This window comes from Colletes gigas, unplaced genomic scaffold (genome assembly GCF_013123115.1).
Source record: "Colletes gigas isolate AHSC1104 unplaced genomic scaffold, ASM1312311v1 Colletes_gigas_Sc00012, whole genome shotgun sequence".
Classification (NCBI taxonomy): domain Eukaryota; kingdom Metazoa; phylum Arthropoda; class Insecta; order Hymenoptera; family Colletidae; genus Colletes; species Colletes gigas.
Window position 1 is genome coordinate 5,863,232 of NW_025106641.1, and position 20,512 is coordinate 5,883,743.

At 29.9% G+C, this 20,512-nt stretch overlaps 3 protein-coding genes across 7 annotated transcripts; 1 reads left to right on the plus strand and 2 right to left on the minus strand.

Annotated features, from left to right (window-relative positions):
- Positions 1-1,893: 1,893 nt before the first annotated feature.
- LOC122398933 (kinectin) lies at positions 1,894-14,711 on the minus strand. Of its 3 annotated transcripts, XM_043399200.1 has the most exons (16): positions 14,212-14,711; positions 13,449-13,611; positions 13,054-13,217; positions 9,390-9,572; positions 8,592-8,934; positions 7,411-8,180; positions 6,635-7,306; positions 6,399-6,550; positions 6,054-6,228; positions 5,715-5,801; positions 5,252-5,500; positions 5,032-5,175; positions 4,840-4,950; positions 3,919-4,041; positions 3,718-3,798; positions 1,894-2,193 (listed from the first exon to the last, which is right to left on the minus strand). In XM_043399200.1, exons 2-16 carry the CDS (start codon positions 13,594-13,596, stop codon positions 1,894-1,896), a joined length of 3,702 nt encoding a protein of 1,233 aa, XP_043255135.1. In that variant the 5' UTR covers positions 13,597-13,611; positions 14,212-14,711. The 3 variants fall into 3 exon arrangements, with proteins under 3 accessions (XP_043255135.1, XP_043255136.1, XP_043255137.1); XM_043399201.1 differs by lacking the exon at positions 5,715-5,801 and having other exon boundaries at positions 14,212-14,708; XM_043399202.1 differs by lacking the exon at positions 9,390-9,572 and having other exon boundaries at positions 14,212-14,704.
- Positions 14,712-15,742: 1,031 nt separating this feature from the next.
- LOC122398773 (sorting nexin-2) lies at positions 15,743-18,528 on the minus strand. 2 transcript variants are annotated; one of them, XM_043398946.1, is made up of 7 exons: positions 18,186-18,528; positions 17,742-17,993; positions 17,423-17,669; positions 17,189-17,353; positions 16,994-17,115; positions 16,613-16,912; positions 15,743-16,547 (listed from the first exon to the last, which is right to left on the minus strand). In XM_043398946.1, exons 1-7 carry the CDS (start codon positions 18,279-18,281, stop codon positions 16,200-16,202), a joined length of 1,530 nt encoding a protein of 509 aa, XP_043254881.1. In that variant the 5' UTR covers positions 18,282-18,528; the 3' UTR covers positions 15,743-16,199. The 2 variants fall into 2 exon arrangements, with proteins under 2 accessions (XP_043254881.1, XP_043254880.1); XM_043398945.1 differs by having other exon boundaries at positions 15,746-16,547; positions 18,180-18,523.
- Positions 18,438-20,483, plus strand: LOC122398774 (vesicle transport protein USE1). 2 transcript variants are annotated; one of them, XM_043398948.1, is made up of 6 exons: positions 18,438-18,528; positions 19,024-19,149; positions 19,229-19,278; positions 19,383-19,621; positions 19,686-20,012; positions 20,156-20,483. In XM_043398948.1, the coding sequence occupies exons 2-6, from the start codon at positions 19,048-19,050 to the stop codon at positions 20,194-20,196; spliced, it is 759 nt and encodes a 252-aa protein (XP_043254883.1). In that variant the 5' UTR covers positions 18,438-18,528; positions 19,024-19,047; the 3' UTR covers positions 20,197-20,483. The 2 variants fall into 2 exon arrangements, with proteins under 2 accessions (XP_043254883.1, XP_043254882.1); XM_043398947.1 differs by lacking the exon at positions 18,438-18,528 and adding an exon at positions 18,556-18,697 and having other exon boundaries at positions 20,156-20,482.
- Positions 20,484-20,512: the final 29 nt, after the last annotated feature.

Genomic DNA, 20,512 nt, shown 5'->3' on the forward strand with positions numbered 1-20,512 from the left:
AGCAATTATAAGTAAATGATAGAATAGTGCCCATTCAAGTAAGAATGTAATGTTTTACTACTACAAAAAAATATAATATGTGCAACATAAATGAATCTCTTAAAATAAATGTTTATAGTAAAACCTGACATAAACTGCTAATAGCAGTCTACCATTAATCTTTTTAATAAAAAGAAAAGTTCCAGAATCTCATGTTTTGATTTGCATACCTGCGAATCTGCGCCGTTTTGCCATGGGTTTCTTAGTGGACTGTCAGAACAATCAAAATAACAAAATCGTTATTCATTGTAATATAGCATGAGATTTTGTACGTCAAGTCAAATTTTCATATTAATTGGAGAATCACGACGAACTGCTGCTGTGTCTGAATAATTGGTATTCAAAAGTAATGTTAAATTTGTTTCTTTTTTTATGAAACAAACACTGGGACAAAGGGATATGTATGTTACTACAGTCCACACCAAATTGTCTTAAGTAAGATTACCAATTAAATAGTAATCTTGTTTTGCAGTAAGGAAGACTGATAATGATCTCCTACAAGACCATGATTGTCACACAAACAAAATTGTGTGTGCACATAAATTTGAATGTTTTCTGCATACATACGCTACTCAATCATTTGTTTAACAGAAAAGAACAAGAAGTTAAAATAAAATACATACATGGATGAATAAATTGTTGTAAATACATAACATATTGCTATTATGTAGATAGTGACTTAGCACAATGATACAATGTTGTTTAATTTGTAACCACCTTTTTATAAGTTTTAAACAAATTTAATACATAAAAGTAAGAAAATATTAAGAAACTCTTAGAAATACTGCTTGTTTGTACTTCAATTTCAATTTAGAAGTTGTTGGTTGTGTAAATATGTATGTACATATAAATACAAGTCGTATTTAAACAAATTTTTCGGCCACCTCTGGGAAAAATTTAAATGGGAGATTCTAGAGGTAAAAATAAGACGAAAATCAAGAATACTAACTTATTGATTGAGACTTCATTAAAAAGTTATTAACGTTTAAAGTTCCGCTCGTAGAGCGGCAATCTGCGAATGGCTGTACATACATGCGATAGGTTGAGGCAGGTTGGTCCTACTGGTTCTCACTCACAAAACTGTAAAGCTGTCGATGCGGTACTAAGTAGAGTGTCTCATGTTGAGTGAGAACCACTACCGCGCGCATGCAGCTGTTCGCAGACTGCCGTTCTATAGGCGGAACTTTAAACGTTAATAACTTTTTAACGAAGCCTTAATCAACAAATTAGTATTCTTGATTTTCGTCTTATTTTGATCTTTGGAATCTCCCATTAAAATTTTTCCCAGAGGTGGCCGAACACCCTGTGTGGTGTGTGCGTGTGTGTACGCGCGTGCGTGTGAACGCAAATATATATATGCATACGTGTCTGTAAGTACAGAACATATTTATATATACATAAATTGATCAAGATTATGTATAATTACATGCCACTTGTAAATATGATTGCTTTTAATACCTTTACGAATACAGCCACAATAAATAACGGAACAATTAAATTGAAATGTTTAAATGAGTCTACTACAAAATACTGTTTCAAAATACAGATTACACAAATAATATTCAGTAATATGACAATGAAATTATAAGACAGGAGTCAAATTTATTAAACACTACTACTCTAGTTAGCAGACTCATTTTTTAAAAGTATATATCGTTTAATAAAATTGTACAAGATACTGCAAGATTTAAATATTTTTTAATAGTGAAAATTAAAAATTAATTTCTTTGTCATAATAATAATCATAAGAGTAATAAATAATAAAACGCGTCATTCATTATTTTAAATAACATTCTTTGTAATACTGAATCCAAATAAAAACATCTCACATTTCAATAACTAACTGAAGTGCACCTATATGGTAATAGAGCCAATAATATTTGTTTCTTCTTTCATAATTTTGGAGTTTACCTTCCTTTTTTTCTTGTACTTTTTATGCTGCTGGCCCATCAATGGATTCCAGCTAGCCTGTGTGTTGTGATCTGTCATATGACAAGATTTGGAGGAGTATTTTGTAGAAAGGGGGCTGTTGTCAATTTCTTGTTGAGACTGAACCAAATTGATGGGCTTGGTAACAGAACAATTTGCGAACTCTGTATTCTTGAGAAGAGTATTTTCTAATGCAGCTATCAGAGTCTGTGCTGCTAGTGGAGGCTGCATTTCAGACATATTATTATTTAATTCTCCACACACTATATTATGCAACGACAATTTATTAAATTTTTATTCAAGAATAAAGAAAAATTTGCAAAATTGTTGTTTCAAAAATGGTTTAGAAGTTAAATGATACACAACAATTAAATTGCTGATACGTATTCGTTTTGATAAAAACTTTATCTTCTTATACATTCTAAAAACCAATTCACATGTTTCTTAATGGTATTTCAAAATAATGTATGCTTGATAAAATTTCTTTGCATTTAGAAAAGCGATAGAATTCAAAAACTTTTACTTTTCTATAGAATTATTAAAGAATTTTTATTGTTAACAAATGAATTATTGAATACATTGAGACATAAGTTGTATCTATAAATATATAGTACACTATATTTTTTTAATAATCAATACTTACTTTGAAATGAACATGACTTTTTTTTTTTTAGAGATAATAAAATGTTTAATAAAACTGTTAAACGGTAATAGTAAAAAGAAAATTAATATTCATGTTAGGTATCCAAAATGAAAACATCATGTTTAAAATTGCGTTCCTTAATTATTTTAAAAATATTTATTTTCTGAATGATCACTTTTCTAAATACAAAGTTATGTATACAATATCTATAAATAACTTTTGTTACTAGTAAGTAACATCAGCAAACTAATCCCTGTGCTCAGAAGTCATATCGATACATTATTAATGTTTACTCCATACCCTTTAAAGTTTCATTGAATATACACCATTTTTTACGTAGGAATAGAATGTGGCATTATTGAATATTTTGAAACAATTCAATTCAATTATTAATTATGAACCAAGATTTCGGTTACAGATATTAAATCATAACATATAAACAATAACACCACATATAAGGTTTCTATTTATTTAAATATCTGATAAATATTATAAACAAGCAGTTATAAAATTCTAAAATAAGATTCTTTGGACTCCTCTGCTGCTAATATTAATAAAATAAAATGTAATAAAATTTAACTTATTTAATATTATTATTATGCATTCCCCATTAATTTATTAACATAATTATCTATATTAATGCATATCTAATAAACATAATAAGTTCCTTATAGATAATACTCTGTAAAAGACAATTAAATATGATAGAAACCCGAAAAATATTGCATTAAGTGAGTTTCATATTTTGAATAATAAAAAAAAAATAATAAAATTGCATATACATACAATGTATACTTTACAAAATTGCTTACAATATTTAACTGACTTTTACAAAATGATATTTGTATATGCAGCTGTTATACAATTATTACATTTAGTGAAACAATGATAAACACAAAAATCGTTTGTTAGTCATTGTTTGCAGAATTTGATTATAATTAATAAGTCATGTCAATGTTTTACAGCATTGCGTGGTTTCTCAGTTTCGCATTATAGCCATAACTTTTGTTGTTACCGTTATAAGCTTTAAGAATTTGTGTACAAAAGGCACTGGACAAAAATCAATTAGGACACTTACGAAACATTTAAAGTCAATGTATACTAACCTCAGAATTAGGACACTCAGAAGTTGGTGGGCCATTTAAGATTGACTGTTCTGAACTGCTACAACCTTCGCTAACTTCGTTCTAAAATCAAAAAACTAATTTAACATATTTTTTTCGGTTAAAAGCGCCATAATATTCTAAAATTGTTTATTTATAGTAGTTTCGTTTAAAGTTTAATTTGTATTTATATATATTTTGCACCTTGAGTTGTGATACTTCTTGTTGATGTTGTGCAACTAGAGAACGCAACTTGATTACTTCTGCATCCAACGTTGTTCTCTTATTACACTCTGATTGAAGTTCTTCTGACAATTGCGCTTTATCCTGTAATAAGTATACATATAGTTTTAAAAACTAAGTATAATATCAATTTGATATATTCTTGTTAATATATGAATATGTATTAGGTTGTTCGGAAAGTTCGTTTCAAATTTTGTACATCATGTTTCATTTGGTTGAAGAAGTTTATAATAGGACCTTTCTTGGGTGGAGCTCCGGTTCAGCTACTGTTTTCGCAGGCGTATCATTACTTCCCGACGATCTCTTGCAACTAACATTATTGTAGAGTATTCAGCTTTCATTGCTCGTTATCATCCTCTTAAAAAGGGCTGCTTTTGATATGGTTGAAGCAATATATCACAGGTGTTTACACGTTCTATCAGTTGTCGTTCGCCAAGCTCGTGTGACACCCAGACATCCAGACGAGATGAGAATCCCATCCTCTTTAATTGGAAACAGTCTTCTGTATGGTGTTGGCAAGTACTATGACGGTCACTCGCGGATTTTCACGCACAAGATCCTTCAGAATTGTTTCTTCAGCCTCCTGAAGCCGGTCAGACCGAGTTTGGTCTTCGACCTTGAAATCACCGGCTTCGAACCTTCGATACCACTTTCGAATTATCTGGAAGGTGGCAGAGGCGTCTCCAGGCACCGAAATTATCTTCACTTAATGTCTGTGAAACCGTCAATCCACGCCGAAAGCAATGAAACATTACGTGACTTAATTTCTATCAAAACAAACGTACTTAGTAAAGCCTACGCGGAGAGTGCGAATTTGAAAACATACTTCGGGAAATATGAAACGAACTTTCCGAATAACCTAATATTTTTAAAATCATTTACCTTTTTAAGGTTTTCCAATACCCCTGAACTCCAATATTCAGCATCAGCCTGTTCTTTAAAAGATTCGGCCTCTTTTAACCTACTTTCCAACTCCACTAGTTTGACTTGGACCTATACATATATAAAAAATGCGTTTACACGTTTTTTGAATTTGTTCATTTTGAATTTGTGACATAAATGCTTGAAATCTACCATTTCATTTGCATTTAATTTATTCATGAGTTCGCTTAATTCAATCCTAAGATTTGCAACTTCGTTTTCCTTTTGCCGAAGTTGAGATTCCCACCTTGCTTCTTCCGACTCCACATGACTTTGAAGTTTATTAAGCATAGTTTCCTGTAAGTTTGTTGTCAGTAAATGTAATATAAATTTACATTGAATTGAACAGTACCGTAATCGATGAAATACCTACTGTATCGTCAATAATTTGTTTATAATGTGAAACCATGTCTTGTAAGCTTTTATTTTGTTTTTCCAACTCTGAATGTTTGTCAATTACATTTTTTTTCTTTAATTCACTCAAAACTGTGCTTACTTTTTCCTCAAAAAGTCTAAGCCATTGATCATGTGATTTTTCAGATACTTTTATTTCTGGGAATATCCTTTGTAGGAAAGCTTTTGTTAATTCTTCTTGCTCTATTTTGATTTTTTGTATAATTTCCTAATAATGAAAAAATAGCCATTTGTTTAAATCTTACAAATTGCAACAAACCAAACAAAAAATATTAGTATAGCATATAAAAAGTTAAAAGAAGTAAAAAATAATCTTTAATGATTTTTCAATTTTATCCTATATACAACAATAATAAGAAATAATAAAAAATCAATAGCAAATTTCGAAAGAGGAAACTAAAATATATCAAATGGAGACTTACATCAAAGTTTTTCCCATTATTAGATTTAGCACGCGATTCAGCAGCAGAAAGAGCTTCCATCACTTTCCAGTTTTTAATACGCAACTCCTGTTTCAGTCATAAAAAATGATCGGTATATTATATACAGAATAACAATCGTTTATACAACAGCAAATTCAAACTATATAGTAATAAAACTTTTAAAGTTGAAAAATAGTAAAAAGTTGGCAAAGTGATGGAAGCAGCATGAACTAATTAATTACTTGATTAAACCTGTCTTTTACGTATAAATAATATTAATAGATATGAATTGAAACAATTTTTAGCTACGGACTTATTCATAAGTAGACTACAACTTACATTATTTTTGGATCTTTGTGCTTCTAAATCATCACTCAATCGGGCAGCAAGACTACGGTGACTGTTTAGATCACTTCGTAAAGCATCAACTTGAGCATTTAATTGTTTAAGTTCTGCTTCTTTATGTGTCAATTCTGTTTTTAAGGCATCTAGTTGATTCTCCTTTTGGACCAACCTTCAAACAAAATTCACATACAAATATCTGTATTTTAAATCATAAACCAATTTTAAATAAAATATTGTATATTTATGTTAGCAATAAATTTTGACACAAATATACAATGTTTTCTTTAAAATTCGTCATTGCACGAATACATACTACGCTTAGCGCGTGCACCTACGTACAAAGTTTCTTTTTTTTGTATATTATCATCGATTCCATTTTCTCGACCTTCTGCAGCTGGTCGTTCAGCGATTGCCGTTAACTGGGAAGCTAATGATTCATTTTCTTCTTGTAATTGTTTAAGTTGTTTTTGAAACTCTATGAAATTTACGAGCTAAAAAATAATGATGTGCGAATCAAGTAAAATGTAATTTTAAATTATAATTAATAAACACTGGTTATGTTTTAAGAGTAATACCTGTGTAGAAAGTCTATCATTTTCTTCTTGTAACCGTGTAATCTGTAACTGTGTTTCATTTAATTTCATTTCATTATTTTGTAATTTATTCATTTCTACTTTTAACATTTTCATTTCATTTGCCGTTTCATTTGCAGGTGTAAGTTTCGCGCGAGTATTTTCTAATTCAGTTTGTGTTTGTTTTAGTTCTTCCTTTAATTTCTGCATGTCACTTTGATACCCATTAACTTCACCTTGCACTTTCTTCAGACTTTCTGTTGCTTTTTCAAATTCAGCTTTTGTCATATCCGCTTTCTCTTGCGCGATATTCAAATATGCTTCGAACTGTGTTGCATTTTCCATTGATTGTTTTAACTCAATTTTTATATTGTTAAGTTCATCCTGAGATTTTATCAATTCCTCTTCTTTATTCGCTAATGTCACTTTAAGAGTTGCAATTTCAGCTGCTTCAGATTGTGTCTCGTTCATTGAAACTGACAATTCAGATTTTAATATTACTAGTTCAGACTGGGCTTTATTTAATTCACCTTTTAACGTAGAAACGTCGTTAGCCTCTGCTTGTACAGTATTTAATTCTGTTTGTAATGAGTTTACTTGTTTCTGGAGATCTTGTTCACGACGATGTGCGTTTTGCAATCTATGATCTAAATCAGCATTAGCACGATGAGATTCCTACATAAATGAATGTAAACATTTGATTAGTAAATTACTAGATTAAATCTATTAAATTTCGATTTTTAAGTAAATAGATAATGTATGTATATAATTTTTCTTACATCTAGTTGTCTAGCAACATCTTGCACTGTATCTTTGAAATGTTGCAATTGTACATCCGCGCGCATAAACTGCTCTTGCATATGTTCCAACTGTCGCCGTGACATTTCTATTTCAGCGGCACTACTCTCACAAGTTTCTTGTAATTCATTTTGCGATTCTTGTACCTCTAATTGTTTTTGAGCTAGCTGTGCTTTTAATGCATTTTCGTTTTCACGCATTTGTGCAAATTGAACTTCCATCTGTTTGCGCTGTGCTATTAATTCTTGCTGTAAATGGCCCTGAGTTTGTCCTTGATCTTGCATTTTATGAATAATTGCAGCATTTTCATTTACTTTAGCTTGCAATTGTTCAATCTGTCTTGTGAAACCTTGTTTCTCAGCAGCATGACTTTCCAAAATGTGTTGCATACGCGTATGTAAAGTTTGAGTTTCTGTAACCTTAGTATTTAATGCTTCTTCTAGTTGTCTCACGCTAGCCGATAATCTAGATCTTTCAGAATTAAGTTCAGCACGTAATTCTTTCAGTTTATTTTGAAATGCAATATTTGCTTCATGTTCGTCGGCGAAAGCCTTTTCTTTTTCTGCCAGTTGTTTCTTTAATTTAATAACTGGGTCTGCACGGCCTTCTGTCCACTCCGAGTGTTCTGATGGATTATCCATTTGTTTATTCAAAAGCTGATCAATGAGAATTTGTATTTCAGAACGGCTAAGTTCAGCCTTTTGAACCAAAGGCATCAAGAGAGATACATTAACAGCATCTCTGTCTCCACCTGAAATAAAAATACTGACTATCAGAAGATGTCTGCACATGTAAATCATTATATAAATCATTTTTATATTAATTAATTATGATTTAAATACGAATACGACACTAAGAAAAGTGTTAAGTTTTTCTGAATAACATGAAATTTGTAGTTGGAGAACACAAAAAATACATTAAGTTATTATTTTATAAAATAACTTTGGCAGTGCAGACATTTTCATTAGCCTGCAAAAATAAAAGAACTGACCCTACTTCAGCCAAATTCTAAAACATTTCAGAAAGATCTGCTTTGCTGTGCTCATGGTATGTTCCTTACCACATTTATATATATTTAACCAATTTTGTCAATACTTTAAAATACTTTTCTAGCAAATATGAATGTTCTTATTCAGTAAAATAGTATAATTAGCATATGTACCAATTTGAGCTAGAATATCGTTCTTCTTCTTTGTCTTTTTGGATTCTTTATTTGGAAGTTGAGTGGATGGTGCAATTTCTTTTACTATTTCTTTTACATCTTTAACCACACTTTCTTTCTGTTCTTTAATGTCTTTCGTCTCCTTTACAGCATCTTTATTAATAACTGATGTTGTATTAATGGAGGCAGTTGTTTCTTTTTTTTCATCTTTCTTCTCTTCCTTACTATTTTCATCCTTCTTCTTTACAGAGTCTTTTGCATTCTTCTTTGCCTTTGTTGGAGTTTCCTTTGGAGACTTATTTGCAACTGGCTCAGATTGACTGATTTGATGCAAATTTTCTTTCTATTTTAGAAAGTAAACATTAAAACATTTATATTGTACAAAATGTTTAGATGTTAAAGAACAGTAATAAAATACACGAGTTATTTTTGCATTAAATTACTTGTTAGTTAATACAGTTTCACACATTACACACATATAGTATATAAACATGAAATAACTTTCTACTACACTAGCAATATTATAACAAAAAAATACGAAATTTAGAACAATAACTTAAAAATCTGCTTTTTTTTAGATTCCCATTTACACAAGTATTTTTTTAAAGTTGAATATCCATTAACTTCATGATTGTAAACGTACGTAAATTTGAAAAATAGTATAGCAATATTAGATAAGCATTAAAACTAATTAAAGATACCGCTTTTGTGTTACAGAAGAAGCAAGCTATGCAAAATATGAAAAATGAATGAAATGCAGTATAAGGTTCAATATTCTACCAAAAGCAATTCACTCACACTATGACTCCGTATGAGTTCAAGGTCATCCTTTGGCTGAATGAGGTCAAAATGGTTAGCCTCCACTAAGGGAGGTTGTGAAGGACTTAAGTCAGTCACAATAACCAGTGGCTCATCTTTATTTACAAGAATTGGCTTTAGTTTTTCAAACTTGCTTTTCTTCTTACTTCCTTTGCTACCCTCCTATAATTCCAATGTACATATAAAATGTTCCCCATACATTAAAAAAGTAAAAAGAGAAGAAAGAAAAAATAAATTTTTCTAACTATAATAATAAATATGTAACTTTACATTATATTAAAATGGACATATAAATATAACAAAATTTTGCTCTATATATGTTAATATTAGCCAATTTATTTATCACCTTAAAATTGTATTTATTTTGACGTCTTGGTAAACACATATACCTGAAATTAATAAATCTACTGCATCATTACCTCTTTGAATATTAGCACAGAAATATTTTATTTTATACAGTGGCAGTAAAAACAGTAATTTTCATTTAATAATATTTTTTAAACAGTTCCTAATTTAATTATAACCTTTTGTTGGTTTACTTAGTTCTAATCTACGTGATAAAGTAACAGTACAAAGCATGAAACAGTTATTTATAGAAATTAATCTTGAGGTTCTAGAATCATTTATCAATGGTCCATAAATGAAAAAGAAACTTTAGCTGTATTTATATTAAATGATACTAGTTTATCAAATTGGAATTTAGTCTTTATCAGATATATCAAATATTTATTGAGGTTATATATATAGATTGCACTAAATTATTTACAATAAATATTTTAATAAAAATATTCTATTATATATGCAACATTATGACATAAATTGACTCACCAAGGCATGATTCTGACTGTGCCAATAAAATTATAAAATGGTATAACTTAAAACAATATACTGGTTTAGGGAAAGTTGTAAAAATATTAAAAAATATGTTACTATAATTTACACATAACAAAAGCTCGATCGATCATAAAATTTTCCAATTTTTGGTTTTATTTCCTAAGGCCCTCTTATATTTTTAAATTTAATCACATGATATTTTGTTCATCAATGAGCAAATTTAATTTCATCCAAAATTTACACATAACAAATGAAAATCGATCGATCATAACATTTTTCAATTTTTGATTTCATTTTTTAAGACCCTTTTAAAATTTATTGTAAATGACAAACTTAAAGTAGTTTTTCCAGGAAAAAATTGTCCATTTAAATATAATGTATATGAAGCTTAATAAAAAAAATATATACACAGCGTTTGCAGAATTAAACAGGGAAAACATTAATTAGTTTCTTACATTGATATAGGAGTGTGCAGTTACTTTGCATTAATTTATACCCTTAAAACTAACATAATAATTGAATAAAAAACAATAATGCTACAATAATTATTAACAAAGGACAAAAACAAATTTTTAATATTTATTTTTTAAAATATCAATATATAGGTACACAAATGTTATCTTAGGTAAACTTGTCGAAATACTATATCTTCGCCAATTTCGATAATTTTCAAATATGAAGCATGTTATTTTAAATAACTATTTTCTTTGTACTACATTACATTCGGTATGCAATTAAACATGGCAGTGTATGTGTGAGCTCTTAACTTAAACTCGAGATCTTTACTGCGTATCTACTGTTTCCATAAATATGTATATCGCGATAATCTACAATCACTATGTATAACAAGTAAACTTAAAGACCAAATTAAACCAACGCCGATTCTCGTACGTATCAGAAAAGATTAAATTGTTTTTATGCTCATACAACAAGAGAAATAATAAAAAAGAAAAATGGACAATGATAATAGAATAAAGATAAAATTCTTTAAACAAAGTAATGTTGGTTTGGTATATATTTTTTCCAAGATGCGGCCGGATGGTCGACACGCAAGCCAAAATTTATAATCATTGAAATTGGTGAAGTTTGATCTTTAAGTTCAACCATTATACATATTGGTTGCCGGTTACTGTAATTTGTTTATAGAAGCAGTAGATAAGCAACTGTTGATGTATATGTTATCACGAACGCGTATGAATATGTATATTTCATATACGTATGTATATGAAAGCAAAATTCAAAGGAATAGTAGTAAAAGTTTTTTTTAGATATCTCGAAAAATAAGGCTGACTTTCGCAAATATGTAAAAGAAAAAGTTGCTCAAAATAATGACCCTAATATATCTCAACCTTATAGAAATCAATAAAAATATAACTTTTCGATAAGTTTACCTTATTTTAAACCAGAGACTCAATACAGATACGATGCGAGCAAAGCTATACGGAAACCGATATATTACCGAAAACGAAAATAATTAGCGGTATTTCGATTATTGAAATTATCAATCATCACGCTCTCGTCACCGGTACAAATTGGTGATAATTATTTTGGTTTCGGTATTACAGCAATTTCGGTACTATATCGTTTTCAGTGTGAGGGACTGGTAACATAATTGCGATAAGAATATAGTACCGATTTTAAGTCTTTACACAAAACAAATCTTGAGAATTGTAATGAAATAGGGGAATCACAATAATTAGCGATATGGCGTCATACCTGTATTTCTGTATTTCAGTTTTTATGAAAGAGTTATGAAGGAATAACTGTAAAATAGCAGTATAATACTGGTACAAGTCCATTTTTTAGATCATACAAATTAATTGTATAGTTTATACAGAATGATATATTAAATGTGTGTGATAAGTAGTGTTATATGTTATTGTAAAAAATTATAAAGAGTTATATTAATATGTAACAATTAGCCTTTACAAATGTATGACACCCAGATGGAAATACAATACTTTATGAATAGAAAGACCTTAAATGACATACAATATGTAAGCATACCATATTTCATGCATGAAATATATGGAAACATAAGAGTAGAAAAGAACACGTGTGTTTTTCAGTTTTATAGTTATGTAATAATTGTTAACGCACAAACATTTAACATGCAAAAAGCATTTACAAGTTTACAGAAAAGCTAATTTATAATAGCATAATGCATAAATAATGTGTTTTGTTTAAAATTAAATACTACTATATCTTTTAGGGAAATAATAAAAATTCTTATCATTTTCTACATAAATAAATGATTAATAGAAAAACTATAATTATTTCAATTAAACTTTTTTAGTTGTATCAACAGACTTCGTTATTATTATTAATGTTATATGATACAACAACACAACAATTTTATTTGTATTCCAATTCATGTTGGATACCACAATGTACATTTAAAAATACAATTTTACTATTTATTTCTAAGTATAATTAGTAGTTTTAACCTTTTGCAGACGGAATGGTTTGCAGGTCATTTCTCACTACACACATTATATCACCACATAGCACTTTAAGGTATCAAATTCTGAACACAACACACACACACGCACGACGCACGCACGCGCACACATATACACTTTCTCCACATTCTTAAAGTTACAAAAAATTTAAAGTCTTTCAGCTTTATCAATTATGTTTGTTGAACACATATATGAGTTGACCATCCGCAAAGGGTTAATTAGCACCAATTGTTTTATATATTTTCCAAAAAGATAAATATATTTAAAGAAACAGAAATTAAGAAAATTCTGCATAGAAATTATTTGCCTAAATTGTGCATTATAAACGAAATTATAAGTGTGCTTACCCGTGTTAATGGTTCTAAAGGTAATATTTTAGGGTTTTCTTCAAATTGGACATGCTCAGACTTTTCTTCTTTATCATCCTTTTCATCCTTCTCTTCTTTCTTTTCTTTCACTTTCTTTCCTGCCTTATTCTTATGTTTCTTTTCTTTACCCTTATCCTTCTTACCTATAAGCAATATAGAAAATATATATGATTATGTATATTTTCATATTAATTAACACAAAATGCATATTGATCTTAACATAAATATTTAATAATTAAGAAATTGTTCATTTAACGCAATGTTATAATTTACTTTCTTAGGAGAAAATGTTGGATCAGTAATAAGAAATAAATAGTACATCTTTTAAAAAAAAAATGTCATATAATAAAATTACATTACACGGTCATACATACTTAATAAAAGGTCATCAGGAAGTTTTCTCTGTTCAGCTATTGCCTCTTCATAAGACTTTTCTTTTATACCAAACATTGATACTAAAACAATAACTACTGCAGAAATAACTACCACTGCTATGCAAACTAATCCTGTCTGGAGATCCATTTTGCCTATCCCTATCTGTAAAAGTACAATATTTTTATCATGATTCATTACTCCTAATGATGATTTGGATCGAAATATAATCTCTCAAAATTTTAATATTTTATAATAGAAGAATTTACTGAACATGTAACTGCATAACATTTTATACATGTTCACTTCTAACAATAATTCATTTGCAAGAAATTTGAAGCACCTATGACTTTCTGTAGCAGTTCTTCTTTCAGGGGATTCTATCACCATGTTCAATATCATTAATCAGCCACACATATGTATAATCAATTAAAATACATACTTTAATCCATTGAAATACACATTGCTAATTAATTCTACAGATATAAAAATATTACACAGAATCTTCGTATACATTCTACAGAGCTTATAAGATGTAATAATATAGCACAAAGTGGTCTACAATAACATAATTCATTGGGTGAAAGTTTTGAGAAAAAGTACGATGAAAATGACATATGGATGACAAGCGGATCATCGACACAATCGCCGGAGATGAACCGAATTCCTCTACACTAATTCACGAATTGTTAACACCGGCAAAATGATTTGTATTGTATTAACATTGTATTAAATTAATGGAATTAGTTAAATTATTTGACTTACACTGCTCACTAAAAATATTTTCAGTAGACCGCTTCCACCAAGGAATGTAAAATGAACAGCGTACTATGTTTGTCTACAGAGAATCCCAAGTGATCCCACAAGAATTCACGCACGACGATTTCTTCTCAAGAATTATGGCGGCCGGACGTAGAGGCAAGTATACGTGTTCGAAGCCACGCCTATCAAAACTCGCGTTTTCTGATTGGTGGCAAATCTTGCCACGTATGCAAAACACTCGCATAAATAAGAACGAAATTCATCCACGAATAATATTAATTGTCGATGACAATTAACAACAGTAAATAATTGATAACCTAATTTAATTCATGACCACTGACACATTACATGACACACACGAAAGGGTCGATACCAGTGTGGCCAGCAATGTGGTCAGATTTGGCATAATTGAGTGCGTCGATGGCGACACTAGTAACGACGAACTTCCTTAGCGTCTAACGGAGTGGTGGGGGAATCAGACATACGCTACCGCACGGGCCGTGTGTATATAAACTCGGCACTTCGCGAAATCGAGAAAGAAGGAGAGTGTGAACCTATCCTTCTTGCTCTTGTAACAGCTAAAATGAACGGTGGTGGTCGAGAAAAATTCGGATTTCAGCTGTATCGAAAGCAAGAAAGAAAGACTCATACTCACCTTCTTTCTCGATTCTCCGAAGTTTTACGAAGTGCTGAGCTCGCATACACACGGCTCGTGCAATGGATGTGTTTGCTTTCCCCATCGCTCCGATAAAGGCTATAACAAATTCATCGTCGCTCTTCTGGTTTTCGATGTACTTAATTATGCCCGATCTGGCCACGCTGGTCGATACGTTTGTATGACACTATGTCAATTCCGAATACTAAAAACATACTGACCAATTTAATAAAACATAAGATTCGATCACTACACAATACTGCCATCGAAAGAGCCATACATAAGGTGCCCTACATAAGATGTTATAAACCGATTTCTTGAAAACTATTAGAATACAATTCTTCTTTTTTTTTTTAAATATTTTTTAACTCACTGGGATTCTTTATGTAGCAGATGTGGTACTGCTGTTTATATAACTTCGATTGGGCGGAAGAGCTACCTTTCAATGCTTTTAAATATAATAATAAACAATTTATTACTGCTTTACTTAAAAACAAATATTTATTTAATAAAAAAATTTCAAAATCATATCATAGTAACTTTAATATGTTACACATTACATTGAGATTCCAGCAAAGGATTAATCTTAAGGAAAATAGAACAATTATTACCTTATATACCAAAATATAGAAGAAAGAATTTCGTGTATAACTTTAATAAATAAAATAAAGGTAGATGTTTGTGACGAGTTGATTTTATTGTAATTTAAAATGATTTTTTAACATGTAAAAAAATATATCTTCATTCCACACTTCTATAGAAATATGTAATATTAATTATATTGTGTTGAATAAAAATATAACTGAAATACTTATTTGACATTCTAGAAATTAATATGGAAATCATAAATTTACTTAATAGTGTTAATTATATAATTAGACTTCGTTTCAACAAATAGATATTTAATGCTTTCTATTTATACAATCTTAATCAATTTTTATTATCATATATAACATTTTTTTAACAAACCGTGTTATGCGTTATATACTTCTAACATAGGCTAATAGTAAGAAGACGATAAACGCATGATGCACTGAGAGATAAGTGGCATAAAATGAATGCCAAAAATTTGAATAAAATACGCCATATGATTTATTGCTTTCATGTTCGTAAAAGCATTGGCAGCATTCCGAAATTAATGTTCATGAAATTTCTGATTACTCACATACAATATTATTCTATTATTATATCGTACTGCAAGTTGATAAATAAACGTATCTCGTATTATTTATCATATCAGAAATTTACTTAAAAAACATGCATGAAAATGATTTTTCTTCGCAGCTTTTTCTTATTGTTATATTAAAAAAAAGTTTCATTATTACTTTAGGAATGTTCATGCGACTGCTCGGGCTTCGGGCAAAAAGCTCTCCCAATATTTAATAAGTTGGTTTTGGTATTGTAACATAGTTTCCAAATATTCTGTTAATTGCTTCTTAAAGTCTTCCACTCTTACTAATTCAAACCGTTCAATTTCTTTTTTAATCATTTTTGATATATTGTCAAATTCTTCTTGTCCTCTATCAACTTTTGCTTCCCATTCTATAACTTCATTCGCAGCTTGACTTGTTTTATCAATTCTACTAGACTGTTCCAGTCTTGCTTTCTGCTCTCGTTTTTTGGTCAACATCATTTGAGCATGTTGCCAATTTTGGAAAACTTTTACTCGTTCGTGGAATACGTCCTAAAATTGATAATGTCACTTCAAATTGATGCGATACAAGCGTTAAATGTAAGTTGACTACTAACCTTTATTGCTCCAATAAGTGCAACATAATCTCTTAACATTTCTCCAAATTGATAAAGGTCACTATTACTTTGTGCTCTTCTGATCACTTCTACCTTTTCTAAAGTCTCAGCCAGTTGAGCTAATGCTCTTCCCAGAGATGCTCCTGGTTCACCATGACCAAGAACAGCAATGGATCTTGCAGATGCACCAGTACACGTTGCTAACTCTCTTCTCTGATTAGTTAAAGTGTCAACAGCAGAATGTAATGCACGTAACTGTACATCAAGAGAATCAATTTGTGACGTCTTCTCTTCAAACCACTATAATATAAATGAATAAAAAATATTATCTTAATTCTAGCGTAACAAACATTATGTGAAACTAAATTCTTTGAATTTTACTTTGTCTGTCTCATCCATTTTGTATGTTATCTTATTAACAGTTTCTCCAACTTTGTTAAAGAGTCTCATTACTCCTTTGCCACTAAGTGCAGATGTATTAGTAGCTTTAGGTAATTCCATATCTGTATAAAAAGTACATAAATTTATTGACATAATTGTACTTAAAAAAATGTTCCGTTTAATACTATGATTTACCAGCTTCCAAAAATTCCCTAAAGTCAGGATCAATACTAAGCACTGGATGAGCAGCAGTTCTGTTTAAGTATCTTTCAAGCGCTGCTCTACGTTTTTCAAGAAATTCCGTAGAACTGGAATTTTGTTCCTGACTCTTATCACCGGACATTTTAATCTTCGTTGTTCCTAATTACATAATTACTTTATGTACTCTATTGAATAGTATAATAAAAAACTATAAATTTATGTCAATACCAATAACACTCTTTTCAGGTGCAGGAGGAATTATTCTGCCATTTCTAAGGTACTTGTCTGTCAATTTATCATGAAGACCAAGGAAATCACTGAAACGCCTAATAACACTAAAATTTCTCTTTCTAAATATTGGCATATTTGTTTTTGTTTCAACTCTATAAGCAACATAAGCACCCATGCCATCCCCTATTTTTTGCGGAGAAGTTACTGTGATTTCAAGAAAAACATCAGATGAATCTGTCGATACCTGCAAATATACATTATAACATTATATATTTCTGAATACTTTATAAATAACATTTAATAATTAAAAATGTACCACATCTACTGATTGAGTCTGTATAATATTTGTCGATAGTACATCTGCATTATCGTTTATGGGAACATCATGGAGATCACCTATATCGCTACTCATTGGTCCCAATGGTGGACTCAAAGGTCCGGGTGCAGGACTCGATACAGATGAAAATGAATTCTCTTCCGGTGCATCTCTTAATGTCAATTTTGGTAACTCGGCTTGAATTGTTGATATCCCATTATAAGGTGATGAATCTTCCAATTGACTTTGGTCCTACATTTAAATAATATTAAATTTCACTCTAAAGAATTTTGAAACAAATATAAAACAAGTACCTATTTAAATTCATTTTTTAATCAACACAATAATACAATCATTATAGAAACAAATGAATCGCAAAAAATGGTGTTTAAGTTGCAGAATTATTATACCGATTTCTGATGACAATACAAAAATTACCTGTACCGCTGATGCGAAAATATCCTCGTCATCATCATCCATATCGTCGATTTTGGTTTCATTAGTGTCAAAGAGCGGCGGAGATTCTTTAATATCAGCCATCTTAGCGATTCTGTCAATCCACGTAGAAATGTACTGGGATCGGCCCCCCAAATGATGAATGTCAACGTCAATTGCTATCTACGGTTATCGTATTTTGCACAGTATCTGTATCAGCGCGTTACAAACTTCCCAATTAAATTTCCTTACACATTCCACGCGTAACGTAGAATTTCTACATTTACAGGATACGACACACATACATCAAAGCCACAATTATACTATTCATAATAGCAAAAGGCGTCTACTGGTACAGTCAGTTAGTCGTGATTGAGTAAAAAAATGTATTTCGTACATGGAATAAATACTGTTTCGTTTACAGTAAATTATTATCGCCTAGTGATGAAATCTTAGCGGTATATTCAAAAAATCTTAAAGAGAATATATCATTTCGGTTTCTCAATACACATTTTACAGAAGTATGCATTTGAAAACACAGGTTGCTCATAATAGATTGTAATAATTATCTTTAAATATTAATAACGTGAAACATACAAATTGCTTAATATTATTTTGAATAAGTATAGTAGTAATATTAAACCGGTAATACAAATATATACACATATTTCCCTAGGACATTCATATCACAATAATAAACTTTCTGTATGATCAATTTTAAATGAACATACGGAAAACATGATACATAATGATTTAATACTAATTTGTGATTGCTTAATATTACACACTTAATATTAAGTGTTAGATAAGTGATATGTATTTATGTACTTATTTATACAAAATTCAGGCTAGCTTTTGGAAATTTTGAAAAATGAATTTAATGTCCAGAGAAGAAATTAATACCAGACGACTTTTAACAAGATGTGAATTAATGGCAAAAGATGATCTTCATAAGGATTGGAAACTTGAAAAGGTTCGGAAAATTGAAAATTCAACGTATATTCATTTTAATCAAAGTAATTTCTTTTAAGTGAATGTATTAATTGTTTCAGTATATCCTTGCTTTGGATGACATGATAAAGCAACTACAAACATTACCCAAGTAATTTCTGTATCTTACTATACTGTAGTAGTCGACAAAAATTACATATCAATTTATTTTACAACATATAATTAAAGTTGTAATATGAAATCATTATTTTGTAGCAAACCATCCAAGGATACTTTGACGAGCTATGTTACTCGAATAGATTTTTTAAAGGGACTAGTAAATACAACAAAACTTACAAATCCAGCGGATAGAGTAGTAGCAGTACAAATGTTACCAAAAAGTTCTACAACATTCAATGATTCGTTAGGCCCAAATATAACAACACAAATACACCAAAAAACTTCAGCAAAATATAATCGGGAATTACGAGCCGAATTGTTTCACGCTGATAAGGGTAAGTAAATGTTACATTGTTTGAGAAATAGCAACAAATCTAATATAAATGTATTATTTTAAAGGATCATTGGATGATGGTATTAGACAAAGGTTATCTACTACAAATATGCAAGATGACGATTTGGATGCACTTTTAAAATATAATAGAAATATTCAGGAAAAAATTGCAGAGAATATGCTTTCAATGACTAGCAGCATGAAGGAACATGCATTAGCAGTAAATGCTATTATAAAAAAAGATATTGGTTTCCTTGAGAAATCTGATAAATTAACCGATGTTAATACCGCTAAATTAAAAACAGAATCATTAAAACTGCAAGAGCATACTTCATCTCAGTGGCGATGTTGGATGTGGGTGATGATAGCATTTGTTTTAGTTGTATTTTTCAGTAAGTATCAAACTAATTTTTCAGTAAACATTAAACTAATGCATTAATTTAACATGTAGTATTTTAAAACTTTATTTCCCTGTTTGCAGACTACCTTTTTTCTAATACACAAATGAAGATCATTTTCATGTTTTGTTTTACAGATATGGTATTATTTATGAAATTTGCGAAAAAAAGGATGTAGGTTTTAATACACATGTAAATATGTTGTATAGTATATCTATAAAAATATAATCCGTTTCTGTTCATGGGAAAAGGACTGGGAAAAGGACTCCAAACTTTGTAGTTTATATTGGACATTCCTGATTGCAATAGTATATACACTTCGTTATTATTATTATAAGCATGGCTATCAAGATGAATACAAACAGTAATTTTTTTTATTAAAGTAAGAAATCCTTATTTGATCTTGTCCCTTGAAACTGGCTGTTGAATAAGAATAATCTTTATTTATGATAATTTTAGAAACATATTTGGACCATACATGTTCTGTACACTAT

What these genes read in the sequence shown, in the direction of transcription:
- LOC122398773 (XM_043398945.1), bottom strand. Translation starts at nt 18,281, where the DNA reads ATGGCTGATATTAAAGAATCTCCGCCGCTCTTTGACACTAATGAAACC. An exon ending in AGACTCAATCAGTAGATGTG is followed by an intron (nt 17,670 to 17,741) that starts GTACATTTTTAA and finishes GTATATTTGCAG; the next exon opens with GTATCGACAGATTCATCTGA. An exon ending in AAATGGATGAGACAGACAAA is followed by an intron (nt 16,913 to 16,993) that starts GTAAAATTCAAA and finishes TTTATATTATAG; the next exon opens with TGGTTTGAAGAGAAGACGTC.
- LOC122398933 (XM_043399200.1), bottom strand. Translation starts at nt 13,596, where the DNA reads ATGGATCTCCAGACAGGATTAGTTTGCATAGCAGTGGTAGTTATTTCT. An exon ending in ATGTTGCTAGACAACTAGAT is followed by an intron (nt 7,307 to 7,410) that starts GTAAGAAAAATT and finishes TCATTTATGTAG; the next exon opens with GAATCTCATCGTGCTAATGC. An exon ending in AACAAATTATTGACGATACA is followed by an intron (nt 5,176 to 5,251) that starts GTAGGTATTTCA and finishes ACAAACTTACAG; the next exon opens with GAAACTATGCTTAATAAACT.
- LOC122398774 (XM_043398948.1), top strand. Translation starts at nt 19,048, where the DNA reads ATGAATTTAATGTCCAGAGAAGAAATTAATACCAGACGACTTTTAACA. An exon ending in ATTGTTTCACGCTGATAAGG is followed by an intron (nt 19,622 to 19,685) that starts GTAAGTAAATGT and finishes ATTATTTTAAAG; the next exon opens with GATCATTGGATGATGGTATT. An exon ending in TGTTTTAGTTGTATTTTTCA is followed by an intron (nt 20,013 to 20,155) that starts GTAAGTATCAAA and finishes TTTGTTTTACAG; the next exon opens with ATATGGTATTATTTATGAAA.